General features: G+C 46.7%; 1 protein-coding gene across 1 annotated transcript in view; it reads left to right on the top strand.

The window, feature by feature from the left end:
• Positions 1 to 24,092, top strand: part of USP9X (ubiquitin specific peptidase 9 X-linked) — a 167,495-nt gene extending 143,403 nt beyond the window's left edge. Inside the window, exons 31-38 of the mRNA XM_078775324.1 lie at positions 109 to 238; positions 5,012 to 5,197; positions 5,334 to 5,554; positions 5,697 to 5,785; positions 6,208 to 6,364; positions 19,206 to 19,418; positions 23,118 to 23,207; positions 23,617 to 24,092. Of these exons, the coding sequence (XP_078631450.1) occupies positions 109 to 238; positions 5,012 to 5,197; positions 5,334 to 5,554; positions 5,697 to 5,785; positions 6,208 to 6,364; positions 19,206 to 19,418; positions 23,118 to 23,207; positions 23,617 to 23,760 (1,230 nt within the window). The 3' untranslated portion in view covers positions 23,761 to 24,092. The remainder of the gene's footprint in view (positions 1 to 108; positions 239 to 5,011; positions 5,198 to 5,333; positions 5,555 to 5,696; positions 5,786 to 6,207; positions 6,365 to 19,205; positions 19,419 to 23,117; positions 23,208 to 23,616) is intronic.
• Positions 24,093 to 25,809: the final 1,717 nt, after the last annotated feature.

The raw sequence follows: 25,809 nt of genomic DNA, 5'->3' as shown, positions 1-25,809 counted from the left end.
AAGAATACCTATCCAATTATTATTTTATTCGAACGAAATTACAATGTTTGAGAAATTTTCGATTGTATATTTTTTCACTTTGCATTCTGACTGCCCTTCTTTGCACAGATGTTTGACAATGCTACTTTGAGCGATCACCTTCTGCGTGCTGTCCTGGGTCTTCTCAAGCGAGAGGTTTCAGAACATGGACGGCACTTGACTCAGTATTTTCAACTGTTCCTCATGTACTCGAACCTCGGTAAGTGTGCAGTTTGTGTTTTCCAGCGTGTTCCGATGTGGAACATTGTCTTGATTGCCTGGTGCCTTACTCATCACCACAGGTTTGTTGTGGCAAACAATTCTTTGTTGATACGATTTTCGCGAACTTTATTTGCTTTGCCAGTTCTTTCTGCAACAGAAGAGGCTATTGAAATCTGTGTGTCAGTCAATGTATGAGTTAACTCACAGATTAACTTTAATATTTATAGATTGTTTATTTTCAGATTTAATGTAATCTATATACCATGGTGACAATCTGCAGTTGAAGCTTGCTAAGTTTTTCCATCTTGAAATTGGAGTAAAGCTGTTTAATTTGACCGTAACAAGTGAAGGATGCGCAGATTTTGTGTGACATCTGTGGAAATAGCAAGTTGTTTCTCACGTTGAGCCTGTATGCTGAGTTGTGCAACACACGGCATATGGACTCGACTATTGCACCCCAGTGGCTGTGGGTGCATTTTAACTTGTGGCCATTTAACTTGTGGCTTGTGGGACTTGTCAAATCGAGTCGTTGTTCTGAAATGGACTTCTTCTTCATGGCTCGTGGACTTGCTCTCCTTTGTCGTCAAACGTGTGGCTCGAAATGGAATTCTCTCATCTCCCCTCCCTGTCCAGGCTGGAGTTCCTCAAGGCAGTGTTCTGGGCCCTGTGCTTTTTCTGTTCTTCAGAAATGACCTCTCCGACTCTCTGGAAAATCCTCTCTATCGTTTTCCTGATGACTCCACCCTCTGCAACTCCATAGCTCACCCCTCAGATTGGCAATCTGCAGCCTCTTCACTCTCTGCAGACTTAGATAAAAATCACAAACTGGTCAAACAAGTGGAACATGTCTTTCAATCCTGACAAATCTCACTCTTACTATGTCTCTCTGAAAAGACTGGAAAACCCTCCCATCTACTTTCTCAACAATCCTCTGGAAGAAGTTCTGTCAGTCAAGCTTTTGGGTCTCACTGTCTGCCTTGATCTTTCCTGGGAAAACCACATTTCCAAGCTGGCCTCCAAAGCCAGTCGCTGACTGGGCATCCTCCGTCGTGTGAAGTCCTTCCTTGCCACACCTGAGCTCCTATCTTGGCTCGGCTCGCTATGCTCGCCTCACCACGCGTCGTTGCAGAAGAACGGGCTTGTTTTAGCTGAGGATAATGACTGTACCTGAGTTGACGTGTTGTCATGATTTACACCAATCATAATAAAACAATTATTTTGCACAAGTTTATTTGTAGTGTTTGTGATATCACATTTTTATAAGCAATTTAGGTGGAAGATTTAGGTTAAAAAAAAAATAACAACCCTCAGCACAAACATACGGAAGGGGTAGGTGCAGACTGGAAGTTTGGGACAATTACACCTCACCACCACATAATTTAAAAACAGCTCACCACCACGTCATTCAAAACACCTCACCACCAAATAATTCAAAACACCTCACCACCAAATAATTCAAAACACCTCACCACCAAATAATTCAAAACACCTCACCACCAGGTTATTGAAAACACTTCACAACCACGGAAACAAAAGTTCGAGGGAGTAGTTCAGTTACAACACACACTGCCCAGATATGTAGACATGTAGACATATAGACAGATGACTGTACCTGAGTTGCTGTGTTTGTCATGGTTTGCACCAATCATAATACCAACAATTATTTTGCACAAATGGTTTCGTAATATAAGTGATATTACATTTTATAAACAATTGAAGTTGAAAATTTAAGTTGGGGAAAAAAAAATTCCCCCCCAAAAAAAAAAAGGAAATTTTTTCAAAATAAATACCCTTAGGACATACTGACGGGAGAGATAGGTGCACACCAGAAGTTTGGTACGATATCACAAAAGTTTGAGGGAGTAGTTCAGTGACAACACAACACAAGACAGACACTGCACAGTAAAGTGCACAGTAAAGAGTAAAGTCCACCCCATGTAAAGTTTTGACTTTTTCAACATATTTCAACATACAGCTATTTGATCTTCATTTCAACAATATTGATAGATGAAGGTGATATAATATAACAAATATCATGAAACATTTACATTTTGTCGTCCATTGTATAATTTAAATAAACATAAATGCAAATTTCGCATGTGGAAAAAGTAAGTACACCCCTACATTTATCACAACTTCAAATCCCTAAAATTAGAATCAGGTGCACCAGCTCAGGTGCAAATGATTGGAACATCGTGAGAGAGGATCTTGGAGGAACCTGTCTTATTTAAACTCAGACATTTTGTTTGGTTTGCTCTTTGTTGAAGTGTGCGGCGTCACCATGCCTAGATCAAAAGAGCTCTCTGAGGCCTTCAGAAAGAAGGTTATAGATGCCTACGAGTCTGGGAAGGGATTTAAAAAGATCTCCAAACAATTTGAAATCAATTATTCGACTGTCCGGAAGATCATCTACAAGTGGAGAAGATTCCAAACAACTGCCAACTTGTTCAGGCCAGGCCGCCCCAGCAAGTTCAGCCCGAGAGCAGACCGCAATATGCTGAAAGAAGTCTCTAAGAACCCCAGAATGTCATCACGGGACCTACAGATAGCTCTTGCTACTGTGGATGTCAAAGTGCACGAGTCTACCATTAGAAAGAGGCTGCACAAATTTGATCTGCATGGGAAGTGTGCCAGGAGGAAACCTTTGCTGTCCAGAAAGAACGTCAGGGCAAGATTAAAGTTTGCCAATGAACACCTCGGCAAAGACCAGCACTTCTGGAACAATGTGCTCTGGACAGATGAGTCAAAGGTAGAGCTATTTGGCCACAATACCAGAAGACATGTTTGGCCAAAACCAAAGACAGCATTTGACCACAAGAACCTGATACCAACTGTAAAGCATGGTGGTGGAAATATTATGGTTTGGGGCAGCTTTGCTGCATCAGGGCCTGGGCAGCTCACCATCATAGAATCCACTATGAATTCTTCATTGTACCAGAGGGTGCTTGAGGATAATGTGAGGCCATCTGTCGGAAAGTTGAAGCTCAACCGAAGGTGGACCTTGCAACATGACCATGACCCTAAACATACCAGTAAATCCACCAAGGAATGGCTGAAAAGAAAGAAATGGAGGGTTCTGGAATGGCCAAGTCAAAGCCCGGATCTAAATCCCATCGAGATGTTGTGGGGGGATTTGAAACGAGCTGTGCATGCAATTGTGCATGCTGTGCATCAATTTTTTGTTGAATAAATTATTGCAAAGTCAATTTTTCATTGTTTTTTGTTCAATTAGATCACCTTTATCTATAGATACTGTTTCAATGAAGATCAAATATTGATATGTCCACATATGTTAAGATTTTTTTTAAACATTTTATGGGGTGTACTTACTTTTTCGCTTGACTGTATATATATAATTATACATGTATGTATGTACGTATGTATGTATGTGTGTGTATGTATGTATGTATATGTATGTATGTATGTATGTATGTATATATCCCACAGAATCTTGTTTCTCACAGTCTGAGAGTCGTTTAGGTACTTTTTTTGCAAACTCCATGTGGGCTTTCATGTGTCTTTCACTGAGGAGAGGCTTCTATCTGGCCACTCTGCCATAAATCCCAGATCGGTGGAATGTTGCAGTGATGGTTGTCCTTCTGGAAGTTTATCCCATCTCCACACAGGATCTCTGGAGCTCAGCCAGAGTGACCATCGGGTTCTTGGTCACCTCTCTTACCAAGACCCTTCTCCCCCGATTGTTCAGTTTGGCCGGGCGGCCAGCTCTAGGAAGAGTCCTGGTTGTTACAAACTTCTTCCATTTAAGAATTATGGAGGCCACTGTGCTCTTGGGAACCTTCAATGCAGCAGAAATTTTTTTGTCGGCTTCCCCAGATCTGTGCCTCGACACAATCCTGTCTCTGAGCTCTGCAGGCAGTTTCTTCCATCTCATGGCTTGGTTTTTGCTCTGATATGCATTGTCAGCTGTGAGACCTTATATACAGGTGTGTGCCTTTCCAAATCATGTCCAATCAATTGAATTTACCACATGTGGACTCCAATCAAGATGAAGAAACATCTCAAAGATGATCAAGAGAAATGGGAGGCGCCTGAGCTAAATTTCAAGTGTCGTAGCAAAGGGTCTGAATACTTATGTCAATGTGATATTTCATTTTTTTCTTTTTAATAAATTTGCAAAACTTTCTAAAATCCTGTTTTCTCTTTGTCATTATGGAGTATTGAGTGTCGATTGATGAGGGAAAAATGAATTTAAACGATTTCAGCATAAGGCTGCAACATAACAAAATGTGAAAAAAGTGAAGGGGTCTGAATACTTTCTGAATGGACTGTATATATGCGCGCACGCGCACACACACACACACACACACACACACACACACACACACACACACACACACACACACACACACACACACACACACACACACACACTCCATTTGAGTAATGTCCATCACTGCATTTTTTTTAAAACATTTTTAACGTCAAGGTATTCATAAAGATGATGACAAATTTTTTGTTTAACCTTGTATTTTTACCTTGAGATTTGTCGTTGATTAGGTTTTGAGTATTTTGCTTTCCTTCGTTCATATTTAACAGTGAGTTGTTGAAATTAGTGGTTTGTTTGATAGCAAATCGCAGTGGGAATCAATTGGACATCTGTCAGTTTCTAGAATTGTTGGCCAATATTTTGATTGTGTTGTAAATCAAATTCACAACATCACATTTGATTTCCTCCCACCCCTCCCCCAAATAATAGCTTTTTAATGAAAAGGATCTTTGTAAGATATGATTGCTTGTCTCACTTTTTCAGGTGTTGCTGAGAAGACCCAATTGCTTAAACTTAATGTCCCAGCAACGTTCATGCTGGTTGCACTTGATGAGGGCCCTGGGCCAGCCATCAAGTATCAGTATGCAGAGCTCGGGAAACTTTACTCTGTGGTCTCACAACTTGTACGTTGCTGCGATGTGTCGGCATTTAACCAATCTTCCATAAATGGTGAGTGTCCGAATATTTGGGATGCTGGTACAGGCGTGTTACTGAAGAAGTAGGTGGTTGTACTGCTGATACTTGCACTTCATTGTTTTTAGCAAGAACTGAAATTTCTATGATGCAGTTCTTTGCTTTTATGCAGGTAACTTGCCTCTCCCCAACCCTTACGGCGATGGAAACCTGGCTCAGCCGCTCATGGTGCTGCAGCCTGCCGTGGCCGAGCTGCTTATGGTCAGACCGGGTTATGTAAAGAAGATTATTGAGGATTGCAATAGTGCTGAGGACACCGTAAAGCTGCTCCGGTTTTGCTGCTGGGAAAACCCCAAATTCTCTTCCACAGTGCTTGGGGAGCTTCTATGGCAGGTACAAAAATCTGTGGTTTTTGTTTTATATTTGTCCAATTTTATTAAAATATCAATTGTAGTTATGGAACTCACTTTAACACTGTGTTTGTTGACCACGTGGCCTCCACTCCTCTTTGATAGAGTGAAGTTATTTTTTGCAGGTTGCGTACTCCTACACATATGAACTGCGGCCTTACCTCGACTTACTCCTGCAAATACTTTTGATAGAGGACTCGTGGCAGACACACAGGTGTGCTGGCTGGCAATCGTGTGGTTGTTGCTTTGCAGTATTTTTTGCTCATCTCGTGCAAGTTTTTAATTTACAAGTCTCACCATTTACAAACACTCATAATTAATTGTCACTTTTTTTTTTAAATCTCCACTTATTGTTAATTATTCTCGTTTTTCGTCCATTCTCTTTTATTTTTAATTGACCTTTTCACTCTTGTACTGATTTGGTTATTTTAGACGGTTGATCCTTCTCTGTGTTGTCACAGTGATGTTATGGAGGTAGTCACTGGTGACTACCTCCATAACATCACTGAAAAATTTCCTCGATGTAGTCAGTTACTCTATCTTTTTGCCAAATCTTCACTAAAGCCACATCGAAACCTGTATTGGCTCATCAGATTTCTAATAAGATGTCTTGTTCCATGTCATTTAATGCCACAGAATTCACAATACCCTCAAAGGCATACCAGATGATAGGGATGGCCTGTTTGACACGATCCACCGCTCGAAGAATCACTATCAGAAGCGTGCTTACCAATGTATCAAATGCATGGTGTCTCTGTTCAGCTCATGTCCCGTGGCCTACCAAATCTTACAGGTGAGCAAAGCTATAGGCAGGGTTTCCAGCTTCCCAACAAGCAACTTATACATTGTTGGAGTCAAAGTTTATGGGAAAAATAAAAAATTAAAATAAAAACAAGGTTTGTGCAGAAGGGAAAACGAGGGTTTCCAGCCACAGCTAATTCTCATTGGGAAGAGCCTTAATCACCTCTCCTCAAGTCAACTCGGGGAAACTCGAGTGCAGATGCTAAAATTCAGGCTGATGACGATTTGTATTTAAGGTAGGCTAAGTGCTGCTTTACGGAGGAAAATGATGTCCTGGACAACTGTTGTCAGGTTGAAAAATAATTTCAAATAAAAATAAATTACTGTGTGTATGTGTATATGTATGTATGTGTGTGTGTGTGTTCTCGTTCTGTATAAATAGTATGCTTATTGGTCCCCTACCCAGAGGGGACTATAGGTTTGCTGGCTATCTGTCTGTCTGTCCATATATCAGTCACACCTGTGGCTTTAGACTTTTTTCCATACCCTTTAACATATTCAACTGAAATTTGGTACATGGCTTTACTGTGATAACTGATAAGTTACAGAACAAGTTTGAGTTTCTGGGCATTTTGCCAGTTTTTCACAGAATTATTCCATGTTTGAACTTGGAAAATATCACATATTATACATGGCCCAATTTTAAGCTGCCCTGACTCCATTCCACTGCTTTGCATTCATTGGCTGGACAGCTGGCCTGACTCCACTCCAAATGAAGCAACACAGGTCAGCAGGGTTGAGACCTTAGGCCTGGATTGGCCCAGTGCAATTAGTTCAATTAGTGCAGCCCAGTGCAGTGATCCATGGCCCAGTGCAATTCGAATGATTAAAAAAAAAAAAAAAAAAACCTTTAGAGACCATTTTTCCCCGCAAAGCGGGGGTTGGCCTTTTTCGGGAACCGTGGTTGTTGTTTTTCGGTCCCCTTTTTGAAGCAATGTTTTACGGCCGGATGCCCTTCCTGACGCCAACCCTTTTTGCCGCCTTTAACGACAAACAGGGAATTACCAGTGAACTGGTACTCAATTAGCCGACCTCGGAAGGATGACAGGCTGAGTCAACCCCCCTGGTGTTAATTCAGCGATTGACCGGGATTCGAACCCAGGATCCTAGGATCCTAAGCCGGCACCCTAGCCGCTAGCCCAACACCAGGGTTAATTCGAATAGCAATTCGAATGCAACTAGCAATTCGAATGATTCCAGGTATATATCCCTTATGTACTTTATTATATATGCTCAGGAGCTGTACGCATGTTTTTACTTCATGTATGTACATCGGGTTATCAGCCCCTTACCCGGAGGGGACTCTAGGTTTGCTCTCGATTTGTCCATCACACCTTTGGCTTTCGGCATCAAACACTGCATTATGCATCACCCAAATAAAGGGATGTGTTTACTGGTGCAAACTTTTCCAGACTTCTCTCCTTACCCTCTTACATATGAACATTCAGCTTTCCTATCTGATATTTTTAATGAAGAATCGTGAGATGACGAATTTAACTCTTTGTGCTTCCGCCCCCGAAGGTGGCCGGAGGCATTATGTTTTCGGGTTGTCCTTCCGTCCGGGCTAAACCTCGTTTTCTCAGCAACCACATGTCCAATTGAGATTAAACATAAAGGGTAGGAGTGACACCTATGCAGAATGTTTTTATGATAATTGTGATGTCATAGGTCACGTGGTATGGCAGCCATCTTGGATTAAACGCAAAAAATAAAAATATTTCTCACAAACTGCTAAATGGGAAAATTTAAAACTTGGCACATTGACAAGTACTTCCAATATGGAACAAAAGCATGATAATGATATCAAAGGTGAAGTGGTATACCAGTCAAAAATGTTTTAATCGAATTCCTTTTCCTAAAAATCTGAAATTGCATGCACATGATCTGTGACCCATTTGTATTGAAATATTAAATTTATGACATAGGTCACATGGTTTGGCAGCCATATTGGATTCAACCTAAAACCTCAAAAAAGCATAGTCTCCCAAACCACCAAATCAATTGAGTCAAAACTTTACATGTGTCATTGACGAGACATGGCGATTAATAGATTATCAAGTAAACATCATTGGTCACATGGTGTGGCAGCCATATTTGATTGAAGGAAACTATTAAACAATTTTATCTCTGAAACCACTTACTCTGTCGATGCGAAATTTTACAAATATCATCCAACACCATTGTTGCATATAGCTTGAAAATGATGACATCGTAGGTCAGTCACGTGGTTTGGCAGCCATCTTGGATAGAAAAACGAACCTTATCCGATCAACACGAAACTTCACAAACGTGATCCCCTCCGCATACATATGCAGAGTGTACATTTTTTAAAGGTCATATGTCATGTGGTGTGTGGCAGCCATATTATCTTGCAAGCCGATATTTAAAAAAAATCCCTTCTCTGAAACTTCTTCACCAATCGATGTGAAACCTGTCATGGCTGCTGAAAATGTGATACTTGAAAACAGCTGAAGGGGTTTTAATCAAACTTGTTTGTTTTTAGGACAGTGAACGATGGCATCTACCCATTGTGGGACTATGCGGATTCATATTGGCGACAGTCGCATTGTTCTCGTTTTTGAAATTCGCTTTTAATATCACTAGCAAGTTGCATGGGGTTCTAAACGGGGTCGGGATGGTGGCAAAAATGCGTATGGCGTCAATCATCGAGCCGGAAAGCTGGGAGCAAAAATTCACATTTATTGCCACATCTAATGCAAATTAAATGCTCTACTGGCAGTGAGGTGCTTCATTTGAAACTGGTTGTTCGATACATATAGCTTTTGATGCTTAGTGTCCATAATATAAATTTGTATCGGTGTCGAAGCCAGTGACAAATTGCAAATTTAAAGTAAGATTCTTAACGAACAGGAACAGGAATGTTGATAAGACCAAGAAGAAAGGGGGAGGGCAGAACAGTGAGTTATGGTGGGGTAGGGGAATGCAGCTGGCACGATTCTGAGGGATTGGGAAGAGGGGGTTGAGAATTTGGTGTTGGGAGGAGGTGGTTGTGGACTTGGGGTTGGAGGATTTGGGGAGTGGTTGAGGACTTGACGAAGAAAGGGGGGCAGAAAGGACAGAGTTGAGAATGGGGAATCGATGTTTTGGGTGAGGTTGAGGCTTTGTGGTGGGATGATGTTGGTGAATTTCCGGATACAATCATTTGATTCTTCACCATTTGAGAGATGGGGCCAAATAGGACCAAATACGGCCCCGAGATGGGGCCAAATCCATACAGTATCTCAAAAATTTATGGATGGGTTCGGATGAAACTTGGTGGACCTGGTGGGTATGTGACACGGACGAATTGATTTGATTTTGGTGAAGATCTGGATACTATTTTTTTTTTTTACTTATCAAGTGATTCTTCAGCATTGAGAGATGGGGCCAAAAACGACAATGTATCTCATATTCTGCTTCGGTGAGTCTGTCCTTTCATGGGAGTGGCTTCTCCCTTTGAGGGAATGGCTACACCCATTTAGGGAGGGGCTTCTAAAACAAATCTCAGCCATTTTGCCTCGCATACCTCTGAGGCTCCATAGGCCTCTGGTGTCCATTTGAAGACTGAATCCACACGTCTTTTAGCATAAGTCACCTTTTAAAGAAACAAAGGTACATTTTGATTACAATTCATGCAAAGGAAACAAGATAATGCCTGTTTCGTTCAGAGCGATCGTGGAAGCGGTCGATTATACACCACCTAAAGAAGATGTGTTTTCATGAAGAAAAGGAAATAACATAGTGGTCTTTAATTTAAAAAATAATTTTTGTTTTTTGCACGAGTTTTCAATGCTGCATCGTGTGCAAGTACAGGATTAACAAACAAACTGTATTTCACTTGTCCATTGAATGCAATTCGCATATGTGAAATAAATAAATAAACACAAGGGAAATTGCCGAGAGATATTAAAAATTCGCAGCAGTGGTCTATTACACACCGCGCAAAGGTACGTTTTCATAATGCAGATGAAAGAAAATCGTGGTTTTAATTGAAAAAAAAAAAGCTTTTGGTAACAAGGACATATGTCGCGAATGTCCCGCGAATCCCGCGAATGACGACGACAATCCCGCGAATGTCGACGACAATCCCGCGAATGTCGACGACAATCCCGCGAATGTCGACGACAATCCCGCGAATGTCGACGACAATCCCGCGAATGTCGACGACAATCCCGCGAATGTCGACGACAATCCCGCGAATGTCGACGACAATCCCGCGAATGTCGACGACAATCCCGCGAATGTCGACGACAATCCCGCGAATGTCGACGACAATCCCGCGAATGTCGACGACAATCCCGCGAATGTCGACGACAATCCCGCGAATGTCGACGACAATCCCGCGAATGTCGACGACAATCCCGCGAATGTCGACGACAATCCCGCGAATGTCGACGACAATCCCGCGAATGACGACGGAAATCCCGCGAATGACGACGGAAATCCCGCGAATGCCGACGAAAATCCCGCGAATGCCGACGAAAATCCCGCGAATGGCGACGAAAATCCCGCGAATGTCGACAATCCCGCGAATGACGACGGAAATCCCGCGAATGACGACGGAAATCCCGCGAATGACGACGGAAATCCCGCGAATGACGACGGAAATCCCGCGAATGACGACGGAAATCCCGCGAATGCCGACGACAATCCCGCGAATGACGACGGAAATCCCGCGAATGACGACGGAAATCCCGCGAATGACGACGGAAATCCCGCGAATGTCGACGACAATCCCGCGAATGTGGACGACAATCCCGCGAATGTGGACGACAATCCCGCGAATGTGGACGACAATCCCGCGAATGTGGACGACAATCCCGCGAATGTGGACGACAATCCCGCGAATGTCGACGACAATCCCGCGAATGTCGACGACAATCCCGCGAATGTCGACGACAATCCCGCGAATGTCGACGACAATCCCGCGAATGTCGACGACAATCCCGCGAATGTCGACGACAATCCCGCGAATGTCGACGACAATCCCGCGAATGTCGACGACAATCCCGCGAATGTCGACGACAATCCCGCGAATGTCGACGACAATCCCGCGAATGTCGACGACAATCCCGCGAATGTCGACGACAATCCCGCGAATGTCGACGACAATCCCGCGAATGTCGACGACAATCCCGCGAATGTCGACGACAATCCCGCGAATGTCGACGACAATCCCGCGAATGTCGACGACAATCCCGCGAATGTCGACGACAATCCCGCGAATGTCGACGACAATCCCGCGAATGTCGACGACAATCCCGCGAATGTCGACGACAATCCCGCGAATGTCGACGACAATCCCGCGAATGTCGACGACAATCCCGCGAATGTCGACGACAATCCCGCGAATGTCGACGACAATCCCGCGAATGTCGACGACAATCCCGCGAATGTCGACGACAATCCCGCGAATGTCGACGACAATCCCGCGAATGTCGACGACAATCCCGCGAATGTCGACGACAATCCCGCGAATGTCGACGACAATCCCGCGAATGTCGACGACAATCCCGCGAATGTCGACGACAATCCCGCGAATGTCGACGACAATCCCGCGAATGTCGACGACAATCCCGCGAATGTCGACGACAATCCCGCGAATGTCGACGACAATCCCGCGAATGTCGACGACAATCCCGCGAATGTCGACGACAATCCCGCGAATGTCGACGACAATCCCGCGAATGTCGACGACAATCCCGCGAATGTCGACGACAATCCCGCGAATGTCGACGACAATCCCGCGAATGTCGACGACAATCCCGCGAATGTCGACGACAATCCCGCGAATGTCGACGACAATCCCGCGAATGTCGACGACAATCCCGCGAATGTCGACGACAATCCCGCGAATGTCGACGACAATCCCGCGAATGTCGACGACAATCCCGCGAATGTCGACGACAATCCCGCGAATGTCGACGACAATCCCGCGAATGTCGACGACAATCCCGCGAATGTCGACGACAATCCCGCGAATGTCGACGACAATCCCGCGAATGTCGACGACAATCCCGCGAATGTCGACGACAATCCCGCGAATGTCGACGACAATCCCGCGAATGTCGACGACAATCCCGCGAATGTCGACGACAATCCCGCGAATGTCGACGACAATCCCGCGAATGTCGACGACAATCCCGCGAATGTCGACGACAATCCCGCGAATGTCGACGACAATCCCGCGAATGTCGACGACAATCCCGCGAATGTCGACGACAATCCCGCGAATGTCGACGACAATCCCGCGAATGTCGACGACAATCCCGCGAATGTCGACGACAATCCCGCGAATGTCGACGACAATCCCGCGAATGTCGACGACAATCCCGCGAATGTCGACGACAATCCCGCGAATGTCGACGACAATCCCGCGAATGTCGACGACAATCCCGCGAATGTCGACGACAATCCCGCGAATGTCGACGACAATCCCGCGAATGTCGACGACAATCCCGCGAATGTCGACGACAATCCCGCGAATGTCGACGACAATCCCGCGAATGTCGACGACAATCCCGCGAATGTCGACGACAATCCCGCGAATGTCGACGACAATCCCGCGAATGTCGACGACAATCCCGCGAATGTCGACGACAATCCCGCGAATGTCGACGACAATCCCGCGAATGTCGACGACAATCCCGCGAATGTCGACGACAATCCCGCGAATGTCGACGACAATCCCGCGAATGTCGACGACAATCCCGCGAATGTCGACGACAATCCCGCGAATGTCGACGACAATCCCGCGAATGTCGACGACAATCCCGCGAATGTCGACGACAATCCCGCGAATGTCGACGACAATCCCGCGAATGTCGACGACAATCCCGCGAATGTCGACGACAATCCCGCGAATGTCGACGACAATCCCGCGAATGTCGACGACAATCCCGCGAATGTCGACGACAATCCCGCGAATGTCGACGACAATCCCGCGAATGTCGACGACAATCCCGCGAATGTCGACGACAATCCCGCGAATGTCGACGACAATCCCGCGAATGTCGACGACAATCCCGCGAATGTCGACGACAATCCCGCGAATGTCGACGACAATCCCGCGAATGTCGACGACAATCCCGCGAATGTCGACGACAATCCCGCGAATGTCGACGACAATCCCGCGAATGTCGACGACAATCCCGCGAATGTCGACGACAATCCCGCGAATGTCGACGAAAATAGCGCGAATGTCGACGAAAATGCCTTGTGAATAAATGAAGGTACATTTTGATTACCTACAGCTCATGCAAAGGAAACAAGGCAATGCCTGTTTAATTCAGAGTGATTGCAGAATAAGTCTATGATACACCGCACAAAGAGGATGCGTTTTCATAATGTGGAGGAAAGAAAATCGTGGTCTTTAATTTTAAAAACTTTTTGTTTTCGCACGAGTCAAGGCTGAATCGTGTGCAAGTACAGGATTAATAAACAAACTGGATTTCATGTGTGCATGGACCTTTAATCCACAATGTGAAAGAAATAAATAAACACACAGGGAAAATTGCTGAGAGATAATATTTAGTTATTATTTTAGAAGTTATGTGCATGTACACTTTAACGAAGTTTATTTGAAATCTTTCATTTCAAAAATGTCCTTTTGTATGCCGCAATGAAAAGTCATTTTTTTTTCGCCAGTTAGAAGGGTGAAGTGCCCAAATACACCACCCACAAGACTTTTTTCCCCCGAGGACTTTTACATTTGAGCTGTATTCTTTATACAGTCATCATGATAAAATGTTTCATTCTTTAGACAAGGTCACAATAAAAAGTTGCAATTATTAGGTACTCTTCCCGTGGGAAGAGGGACGGAGCTTTGTTTACGTGTCGCCACTTACTCATGTTAACGTGCATGTCGTGTTTGGAACTCCCATTTTCGTAATGAATAAAAGAATGAGGGACAAGAACGAGACTGCCAATGAACGTTGTGATCCTCTCCCCTGTGTGATATCCACTCGCCCTATCCCCCTATCCACCTCTCTCCTGTGTGCGATCCTCCCTCCTGTGTGCGATCCTCCCTCCTGTGTGCGATCCTCCCACCTGTGTGCGATCCTCCCACCTGTGTGCGATCCTCCCACCTGTGTGCGATCCTCTCTCCTGTGTGCGATCCTCTCTCCTGTGTGCGATCCTCTCTCCTGTGTGCGATCCTCTCTCCTGTGTGCGATCCTCTCTCCTGTGTGCGATCCTCTCTCCTGTGTGCGATCCTCTCTCCTGTGTGCGATCCTCTCTCCTGTGTGCGATCCTCTCTCCTGTGTGCGATCCTCTCTCCTGTGTGCGATCCTCTCTCCTGTGTGCGATCCTCTCTCCTGTGTGCGATCCTCTCTCCTGTGTGCGATCCTCTCTCCTGTGTGCGATCCTCTCTCCTGTGGGCGATCCTCTCTCCTGTGTGCGATCCTCTCTCCTGTGTGCGATCCTCTCTCCTGTGTGCGATCCTCTCTCCTGTGTGCGATCCTCTCTCCTGTGTGCGATCCTCTCTCCTGTGTGCGATCCTCTCTCCTGTGTGCGATCCTCTCTCCTGTGTGCGATCCTCTCTCCTGTGTGCGATCCTCTCTCCTGTGTGCGATCCTCTCTCCTGTGTGCGATCCTCTCTCCTGTGTGCGATCCTCTCTCCTGTGTGCGATCCTCTCTCCTGTGTGCGATCCTCTCTCCTGTGTGCGATCCTCTCTCCTGTGTGCGATCCTCTCTCCTGTGTGCGATCCTCTCTCCTGTGTGCGATCCTCTCTCTTGTGTGCGATCCTCTCTCCTGTGTGCGATCCTCTCTGCTGTGTGCGATCCTCTCTGCTGTGTGCGATCCTCTCTGCTGTGTGCGATCCTCTCTGCTGTGTGCGATCCTCTCTGCTGTGTGCGATCCTCTCTGCTGTGTGCGATCCTCTCCCCTGTGTGCGGTCCTCTCTCTTGTGTGCGGTCCTCTCTCCTGTGTGCGGTCCTCTCTCCTGTGTGCGGTCCTCTCTCCTGTGTGCGGTCCTCTCTCCTGTGTGCGGTCCTCTCTCCTGTGTGCGGTCCTCTCTCCTGTGTGCGGTCCTCTCTCCCGTGTGCGGTCCTCTCTCCCGTGCGCGGTCCTCTCTCCCGTGCGCGGTCCTCTCTCCCGTGCGCGGTCCTCTCTCCCGTGCGCGGTCCTCTCTCCCGTGCGCGGTCCTCTCTCCCGTGCGCGGTCCTCTCTCCCGTGCGCGGTCCTCTCTCCCGTGCGCGGTCCTCTCTCCCGTGCGCGGTCCTCTCTCCCGTGCGCGGTCCTCTCTCCCGTGCGCGGTCCTCTCTCCCGTGCGCGGTCCTCTCTCCCGTGCGCGGTCCTCTCTCCCGTGCGCGGTCCTCTCTCCCGTGCGCGGTCCTCTCTCCCGTGCGCGGTCCTCTCTCCCGTGCGCGGTCCTCTCTCCCGTGCGCGGTCCTCTCTCCCGTGCGCGGTCCTCTCTCCCGTGCGCGGTCCTCTCTCCCGTGCGCGGTCCTCTCTCCCGTGCGCGGTCCTCTCTCCCGTGCGCGGTCCTCTCTCCCGTGCGCGGTCCTCTCTCCCGTGCGCGGTCCTCTCTCCCGTGCGCGGTCCTCTCTCCCGTGCGCGGTCCTCTTTCCCGTGCGCGGTCCTCTCTCCCGTGCGCGGTCCTCTTTCCCGTGCGCGGTCCTCTTTCCCGTGCGCGGTCCTCTCTCCCGTGCGCGGTCCTCTCTCCCGTGCGCGGTCCTCTTTCCCGTGCGCGGTCCTCTCTCCCGTGCGCGGTCCTCTTTCCCGTGCGCGGTCCTCTTTCCTGTGTGCGGTCCTCGTTCCTGTGTGCGGTCCTCTTTCCTGTGTGCGGTCCTCTTTCCTGTGTGCGGTCCTCTCTTCTGTGTGCGGTCCTCTCTTCTGTGTGCGGTCCTCTCTTCTGTGTGCGGTCCTCTCTTCTGTGTGCGGTCCTCTCTTCTGTGTGCGGTCCTCTCTCCTGTGTGCGGTCCTCTCTCCTGTGTGCGGTCCTCTCTCCTGTGTGCGGTCCTCTCTCCTGTGTGCGGTCCTCTCTGCTGTGTGCGGTCCTCTCTCCTGTGTGCGATCCTCTCTCCTGTGTGCGATCCTGTCCCCTGTGTGCGGTCCTGTCCCCTGTGTGCGGTCCTCTCTCCTGTGTGCGGTCCTCTCTCCTGTGTGCGATCCTGTCCCCTGTGTGCGATCCTGTCCCCTGTGTGCGATCCTGTCCCCTGTGTGCGATCCTGTCCCCTGTGTGCGATCCTGTCCCCTGTGTGCGATCCTGTCCCCTGTGTGCGATCCTGTCCCCTGTGTGCGATCCTGTCCCATGTGTGCGATCCTGTCCCCTGTGTGCGATCCTGTCCCCTGTGTGTGACCCTCTCTCTCCTGTGTGTGACCCTCTCTCTCCTGTGTGTGACCCTCTCTCCCCTGTGTGTGACCCTCTCTCCCCTGTGTGTGACCCTCTCTCCCCTGTGTGTGACCCTCTCTCCCCTGTGTGTGACCCTCTCTCCCCTGTGTGTGACCCTCTCTCCCCTGTGTGTGACCCTCTCTCCCCTGTGTGTGATCCTCTCTCCCCTGTGTGTGACCCTCTCTCCCCTGTGTGTGACCCTCTCTCCCCTGTGTGTGACCCTCTCTCCCCTGTGTGTGATCCTCTCTCCCCTGTGTGCGATCCTGTCCCCTGTGTGCGATCCTGTCCCCTGTGTGCGATCCTGTCCCCTGTGTGCGATCCTGTCCCCTGTGTGCGATCCTGTCCCCTGTGTGCGATCCTGTCCCCTGTGTGCGATCCTGTCCCCTGTGTGCGATCCTGTCCCCTGTGTGCGATCCTGTCCCCTGTGTGCGATCCTGTCCCCTGTGTGCGATCCTGTCCCCTGTGTGCGATCCTGTCCCCTGTGTGCGATCCTGTCCCCTGTGTGCGATCCTGTCCCCTGTGTGCGATCCTGTCCCCTGTGTGCGATCCTGTCCCCTGTGTGCGATCCTGTCCCCTGTGTGCGATCCTGTCCCCTGTGTGCGATCCTGTCCCCTATGTGCGATCCTGTCCCCCTCTCCCCTGTGTGTGAACCTCTCCCCCTCTCCCCTGTGTGTGAACCTCTCCCCCTCTCCCCTGTGTGTGAACCTCTCCCCCTCTCCCCTGTGTGTGAACCTCTCCCCCTCTCCCCTGTGTGTGAACCTCTCCCCCTCTCCCCCTCTCCTCTGTGTGTGAACCTCTCCCCCTCTCCCCCTCTCCCCTGTGTGTGAACCTCTCCCCCTCTCCCCCTCTCCCCTGTGTGTGAACCTCTCCCCCTCTCCCCCTCTCCCCTGTGTGTGAACCTCTCCCCCTCTCCCCCTCTCCCCTGTGTGTGAACCTCTCCCCCTCTCCCCTGTGTGTGATCCTCTCCCCCTCTCCCTTGTGTAGTGTGCGTGATGTTGGAGGGATGGGGGTGGGGAGGGAGAGGATTTGAGTTATTGAAGTCACATTTTACATGAGGTGTAATTGCACCTTACAAATTGTATTTCCCATGGGCATGCACATGCATTCACATGGTATCAGAAGTAAATAGATTGTGTAGATTACATCATTTCTGGATCTGATGAATTGCCAGCAACCATTTTGTAAAAGTTAATGTGCAACTTCTAAATAAAGATGTCCAAATGTCAAACACGTCCATGCCTCTGGGATTCCCATGGGTGGCCCCACTCGTCTAGATTATATAACAGGAGTGTCTGTCTGTCCGTCTCAAAACGACTCCCTCAGTTTTGGGACTCGCCCCGCCAAACTTTCTGTGGAATGTTTTGGGGTCTCAGCAGATGTAAGGTAGGTAGGAGCTTTCATAAATTCCTCAATAAAATTATGATTACGATTGACTCCATACCGACCTGCTCCCGAATCTGGAAGTGAACAGATGACCACAATGGGCTCGTTTGATAATATCTCGATATAATCGTGATTTAGCACAGTATTTTGTGATAGTATTAATGTATGATTCGAATGATTCTGTTTGGAATGAAACTATAGATATTGAGTTTAAATATGAATGAGGGAATGACAGGAGGGTTTCTACTTTTGAACTGTGACATTCATGGATTCGCCATTGACTGGCGATAGAACCATTCACATGGGGTACGTTTTTTGCCCAAGTCCTTCACGAACCTGCTGTCAATGTCTGATGTTCTACTTAAGGTAGCACAGGAATGTGGAATTTATTGGTTCCATGGTTTAGCATTCACCTTTTCCGCATTGTTTGTTTGCCTTTGGCTTCCCACCCGTGCATGCATAGCATGGGTACCTCACTAGTAACATTAAATTTAAAAAAAGTTGTGGACGAGTTATGACAAAACTTGGTGGATGAACTGTTCAGCCTGGCGGAGGTATGCGCTCTACCAAGCGCCGTTCTAGTTTTCTTTTCATTCAAAATGTTTCCTATCCTTTTCATTGTGCAGCTTGTTACAAAGTCTTCATTCTGAAAACAAGAAGAATCTCTGGCTGTGTCAAAGTCATCATTTAAACTTTGAACTCCATCACTTGTTGTATTGAAGGGGAGTGGTCACTGCTGTTTTGTAGCTGTCAAAATACCTCTCCACTCACTCTTGTTGTCTCAAGTTCACCCATGTACAGTTCTTAATCTCAAGTATATTAAAAATGATACTTGTCGACAAAAACAACCTTTCATGCAGATCCTTTCTGGAAGCATTTTTGTGCTTTTATTGGCAGTTAAAAACGATTATATTTACCTTGAAAGGAAAAAGCTAAATAATTTTGAAATCGACAAGGGGACATGATTTTATATCTAAGAGCCGATAAGTTTTCTTTTTCTTTTCTTTTTTAACTTGCATTTCACAATGAAATTTACAATTTTAAGATTAGTTGTTTTCTGCCTTCATTCTTGTTTAACATTTTCTCTAATATTGACTTTCTCCCAACTTTGGATAGAGCAATGGTGACCTCAAACGGAAGTGGAGTTGGGCAGTGGAGTGGCTTGGAGATGAGTTAGAAAGGCGTCCATATCCTGGAAATCCTCAATACAGCTACAACAACTGGTCTCCTCCAATACAGAGCAATGAGACGTCCAATGGATACTTCTTGGAAAGATCTCACAGTGCACGCATGACCCTTGCCAAAGCCTGTGAGCTCTGTCCAGAGGAGGTGGGTGTACAGATCTGCATGCATGCCCGTGTCTGTCCACATGTGTTGGTGGCAGTTTATTTGTCTGTCAGCATGCACACGTTTTAAAATAACCTGATTTGTGACCATGTCTGTCCATGTTTTTGTGTGTGTATCTGTCTGTCCACATGTGCACATGTTTTCAAATAACCTAATCTGTGGCCATCAGCTGGGTTTGTGTCCCGGTTACTCAACACTTGCCATGCTGCTACTCTCTCGTCTCTCAGCAATGGTTGGATGCTGTAAATTCCAAACATATCAGGACCATTTCCCTGGAGATACTCCGGTCTTTCTGGCATCCTCTGCTTGCCAGGCTCTCTGCCTGTGGCATAGAAGGCCACCTTAATTCCTGGATTTCTGAATTCCTCCACTCGTCCAGGCAGTGTGACTGTCAACAAAACCCCTCCTCTCCTCTCCCATTAGAGGTGGGAGGTTCCCAAGGCAGTATCTTAGGCTCAGTCTTGTTCCTCATCTACATAAACTACTTATCCAATGCTCTGAAAAACCCTCTCTCTCTCTTTGCAGAGGACTCCACTGTATTTTACAGTATCCCATCCCACTTAGAGTTTGTCTTCATTTGCCTCACTCTCTGCTGACTCTGCAGATTTTAAATGACTTGATGCTGGTGTGATAAATGGAACATGATGTTCAATCCTGTAAAATATTCCATAAAAAAATTTAACTAACACACCTAGCTATTTCCACAATCATCTACTGGAAAAAGGTCCAGTCTCTTGAATTGCTCGGCCTCACCATCAGCCGTGACCTCTTTTGATCCACCTATATGGCAAACTCGCCTCTAAACCTAGCTGTCAACCTGGCATCCTCTGTTGTTCCAAGTCTTTCTTTGAAAAATCATAACTACATGGTCTGTAAGGCTTGTTTGTAGCTCAAATGAGTACTACTTTCCCCTATGCCTATTGGCGAGTGCCCCAACATCACACGTCTTTCTTGGATACTGTAGAACTCTTCTCTCCACGTTATTGGAATCTTAACATTGGGCATGGAATTTTGACTAGTCCTCTCAACATTATTGAAATCTTCCGCGATAAGGCCGAAACACAAAGTCTGCTGCTCTCACATCACAGGCAGGTCTGTTGCCTCTTTTTGTTTGATTTGCTTCACTTTGAATTGCTTTACCAATTACTTTCAGAACAGACATAATCGGCTGCCCCAGCTCTAGTCATTTAGGAGACACTGAAATGCCACTTGCAAAAAGGCATCCCTGTCTAAACTCCTCTCCCCACCTCCCCCCTCCCTCCCTCATATAATACAAAAAAGTGGTTTAACCCTTCTCCATTTCTCTCATTGTTCACCATACATTGTGATATTTTCATATGTGCTTTTCAATCGTACAGTCCTGGCCAAAAATATTGGCACCCTTGCACTTTTTTCAAATAACTCACAATTTTCTCAAAAAATACGTTGAAATTGACAAAAGTATCTGGTCTCCACAATTCTTTATTTCACTGTTGATATTACAGAACCTTTGTTTTTGATTCAGAACTTAATGTATCCTTTTAAAACAGAAAATAAAAAGAAATGGCATCGACAAGAAATTATTGACACCCTCGACAAGGTCAAACATTTTGTCCTTTGGACAAAATAACTGCAGTCAAGCGCTTCCCATAGCCATGAATGAGCTTTCTGCACCCCTCTACTGGCAGTTTCACCCACTCTTCTTGTGCAAACTGCTCCAGTTCTCCCAGATTTGAAGGGTGCCTTCTCCCAACTGCTGTTTTCAGATCTCCCCACAGGTGTTCAATGGGATTTCGATCTGGACTCCTTGCTGGCCACTTCAGAACAGTCCAGCGTTTTGTCTTAAACCATTCCTGGGTGCTTTTTGAAATGTGTTTGGGGTCATTGTCCTGCTGCAAGACCCATGACCTTCGACAGAGACCCAGCTTTCTGACACTGGGTTGAACATTGCACTCTAAAATGCCTTGGTAATCTCCTGATTTCATGATGCCATGCACACATTCAATGCACCCAGTGCCAGAGGCAGCACAGCAACCCCAAAACATCACTAAACTTCCTCCATGCTTGACTGTGGGGAAGGTGTTCTTTTCTTTGAAGGCTTCATTTTGTTTTCTGTAAACGTAGAGATGATGTACTTTACCAAAAAGCTCTAATTTAGTCTCACCTGTCTGCAGGACATTCTCTCAGGAGGATTTTGGCTTGTTCAGGTGTGTTTTGGCAAACTCCAGTCAGGCTTTCTCAGCAGTAAGGTCTTCCTGGGTCTCCTACCATAGAATCCCCTTTCATTGAGTTGGCGACGGATGGTGGGAGTTGAAACTGTCGTACCTTGTGTCTGAAAGTCAGCTTGAATCTGTTTGGCAGTTGATCGAGGTGCTTGCTTCACCATTCAAACAATCCTTCGCTGCAATCTCCGATCACGTTTTCTCTTGCTACCACGTCCTGGGAGGTTGGCTACAGTGCCATGGGCCTTAAACTTCCTGATAACATTGCATACGGTGGACACAGGAACATAAAGGTCTCTGGAGATGGACTTTTAGCCTTGAGAGTGTCCATGCTTGGCTACAACCCCCGTCGCACTGCGGAGCGAAAGGGGAACTATGGCTTTCCCCTCCGTCCGTCCGCCCGTCAGTGCGTACGGACGTGCGTCCGTGCGTGCGTAAGCGAAGGACCGAATTCTAATTTGGTGTGTGGATGCAACTAGGCATATGGAAGAACCCTATTGAAAATTCTGTCGCCACGTCAAAATCCAAGATGGCCGCCGCCATGCATGTCTGAACCTTGTGAGCGGAATATCTTGAAAAATAAGCGAAGTACCAACTTCTAATCTGGTGTGTGGGTGTATCTAGGCATAAGGAAGAACGCTATTGAAAATTGGGTCGCCACGTCAAAATCCAAGATGGCTGCCAATATATATATTTTGTCTGAAACTTGAGCGAAATATCTTGAAAAATAAGCGAAGTGCCAACTTCTAATCTGGTGTGTGGGTATATCTACGCATAAGGAAGAACGCTATTGAAAATTGGGTCGCCAGGTCAAAATCCAAGATGGCCGCCTTGCCTTTTCCACTTTGTCAACTCACATCACTTCACCGACGGGGGACCTAGGCGTAACGCTTGTTTTCTTTCTTTTCTCCATGCTCATTGCAGTACATACAGTGACACAAAACAGCAGAATGACCCCTTTTCTCTATTCAAACTGGTTGAATGATTTTTACTAAATTGATTTTTATATTGCAGGCACCTGCAACTCACCACAGGTGAGTTCTATTCCAAAGTTAAGGAGAAACACCTGCTTGAAATCCAATTATTTCTAACAACTTCTAAAAGGTGCCAATAATATTGTCCGGGCCATTTTCGGATTTATTTGTGGAATAAGCTAAGATTTAGTAATTTTTTCAGCTTCTTTGTTTTGTTCCACTGCAAACCAAATAAATACATATGTGGGTACCAAAATATTTTTCCGTTTCAACAATTTTCTGGAAGAAATGGTGCATTATTTGAAAAAAGTGCAAGGGTGCCAATATTTTTGGCCATGAATGTAACATGAAGATTCAGGAACAGATTTGATGCAGCATGTTTCGGAAAGGGTGGAATGTGACCTTGCAAAGAAAAGGGTGCTTCCATTTTGTATCAAAAACTGTCCAAAAGTCTTTAATTGCATCTTCTTCGCAACACTTACCTGTCTCCTTTGTTTCCATGGCAGGAGGTAGAGGAGCAAGAGATCCAGGAAGATCATGACTCTTCACCGCCAGAAGACGCTCCTCTGTACCCGGCTGGGAGTACACAGTTCCAGGTGCCTCAAAAATGCCAGGGCTTGCATAGTGCTTGTGCAAGTCGTGTGTTCTGTCGCTATCATAATACTGTACCTATTATTTGGATTGGTATTATCACCCTGCACTTTACTTTTTACAAAGGAAGTTCAACTTGTGGAGCAGATTTGCAGACTTTGGCCAATTGGCAGATTTCAGTCTTCTCTTGTAAATATATCTCTTTTTAATTGGTAGTTCCACCCCCTTGCCGACACCATGATTATATTAACCCATTATTTTAGTTTGTGGTTGCATGGACGTTTAATTTGGAGAATTAAAATTTTGAACATTCGTCATTGCGTGAACAGTAGGGTCTTTTTTTTTTTTTTTCTTCTTTTTTTTCCCCTTTCTTCGGCCCACATGAGCATTGCCCATATTCTGCTTTTCTTACAGAACAATCAAATTCATGGTCAGCCATACACAGGACCCGCTGCGGGACACATCAACAACCCTGCACGCACGACAGTCCAGCCACGACAGCCAACTGAGAACTGGGAGCAAACCGAGGATGGCTCGGCTCCAAGGCAAAAGGACTGAGTGGCAGGAGTGGCCAACTGGCTTAGATTTGGCATCTCAGAAGTTTGGGTCTGGCACTGGTACAAAGCTGGTGAAGAATGGAGAGGATTTCAGACTCGTCTTTCTCTCTATCTCTTCTTCTTGCCTTTACATCTTTCCCTCCATCTAATTATCTATTTCTGCTTCTCTTTCTCTTTATAATTCATTATACTTGTTTCCAATTCACTAACTACTTGTGAGCTGCCCAAAAGCCCCTTCAATTCCACTGCACTCGCTCTTTATGTTCGCGAAGCATCCATCTTTATCTTTTATTTTTGTGTGGCTTGTTGAATTACATATTTTTCTTTACTATCTTCCTGTGTCTTACCCATACATTTCCTGTTGTCTTTTAGACACGTTTCTTCCCCGCACATTTATGCAGCACCTGCTCCCCAAGAGAGCCCTAAACGACGGATGTGTAATATTTCCCATGGTTGTATATAATGTATTGTAGAAATTCTTTTCCTCTTAGTCAGTATATCAATGGACTGATCTTTCTTCTTGGTTGGTTGGTTGGTTGGTTGGTTGGATGTTCGTCGTTGTTGTTTTTGCTGTGCCGTTTTGGGGTGGAAGGGGAAGATTTTTTGAGCCACGAAATGTCCAAGACGCAGTGTTGGGTATCCTCTACACACAAAAGTCTCACTACATTCATCAACAACATCTGTTGCCATGTGAGCATCCTATTAAAGTTGTGCACACTTTTTCCCCCTGTTTGTCAGCTTTGCATCCCACATTCATTTCCTACTCAAAACACATTGGAACATATATTTTCAGTATCTCCTTTCACTTGCAGTGACATATGGCTGTCTCTGCATGTTTCCCTTATGTCTTGCTGTTTCTACGCCCCACCCCTTTCTCCATCTGCCTGTATAGGTCCTGCTCTTCTGTCTGCACATCTGCCTCGACACACCCCCCTTTTAAAACTATATCTCTGCACCCCCCCGATTGCGTCTTCCCACATGTCTCTGCATGCCCCAGTTTTGCTGAGTTTAGCCCTGCTACCTACCTTCTCCCATGCCCACCCCTTTTTCGAACAGACTCAGAGCCACGACCCCTTACCATGCGCCATCCTCTTGTAGCATTTACCTGGCGTCTTATTTATTCCCACCCCACAATTGTTTTGCACATGTCCCCCCCCCCCCCCCCCCGTTTTCTCATCCACCTCCATTTTCTCGTCCGCCTCCGCGTGTCCCTCGATTTCTCGTCCTCTGTGCGTCTCCAGCTTTCTTGTCCGCGTATGCCAAATTTTCTTATCCACGGGTACCCATTTTTCTCCGCCTCCACGCATCTTCACGACCGCGTACACCCATTTTTCTTGTGCGCCTCTGCACGTCCCCATTTTTATTGTCCACCTCCGCATGTCCCCAGTTTTATCTCCAACGTCCTCCCGTCCCTAGTTTTCTCATCTGTTTCCATGTGTCCCCAGTTTTCTTGTCCGCCTCTTCGTGGACTCACTTTTCTCGTCAGCGTGTACTCTGTTTTCTCGTCCGAGGGCACCCATTTTTTCCTCCGCCTCTGCGCGTACCCAGTTTTCTCATCTAAGCATACCCAGTTTTATTGTCTCGTTTTCTTATGTGCCCCCGTGCGTGCCCAGTTTTGGTGTCGTCTTTCTCGGATTCATCCACTCGTGCCCAGTTTTATCGTCAACCTCTGCGTGTACCCAGTTTTGCCTCCACGTCTCACTCGTTTTTTCGTCGGCCTCCGCGTGTCCCAGTTTTCTCGTCAGCCTTTGCGTGTCCCCCGTTTTATTGTCCGCCTCCGCGGGTCCCTGTTTTCTCGTCCGCTTCTGTGTGTCCCCCGTTTTCTTGTCCTCTGTGTGTCCCCCATTTTTTCGTCCGCCTTTGCTCATCCCATTTTCTCAACCACTTGCATGTCCACCTTCGCCCGTCTCCTGTTTTATCGTTCTCCTCTGTGCGTGTTCCATTTTCTCATCTGCTTGTACACCTCCGAGTTTTCGCATTTGCTCCCTTTCCCATTCCATGCATCTGCCTCACATCACTCCATTTTTGCATATCCCATTTTCCCAACCTC

Source organism: Myxine glutinosa, chromosome 4 (assembly GCF_964187855.1).
Source record: "Myxine glutinosa chromosome 4, kmMyxGlut1.1, whole genome shotgun sequence".
Taxonomy (NCBI): Eukaryota; Metazoa; Chordata; class Myxini; order Myxiniformes; family Myxinidae; genus Myxine; species Myxine glutinosa.
This window is presented reverse-complemented; position numbering and strand designations above follow the sequence as displayed.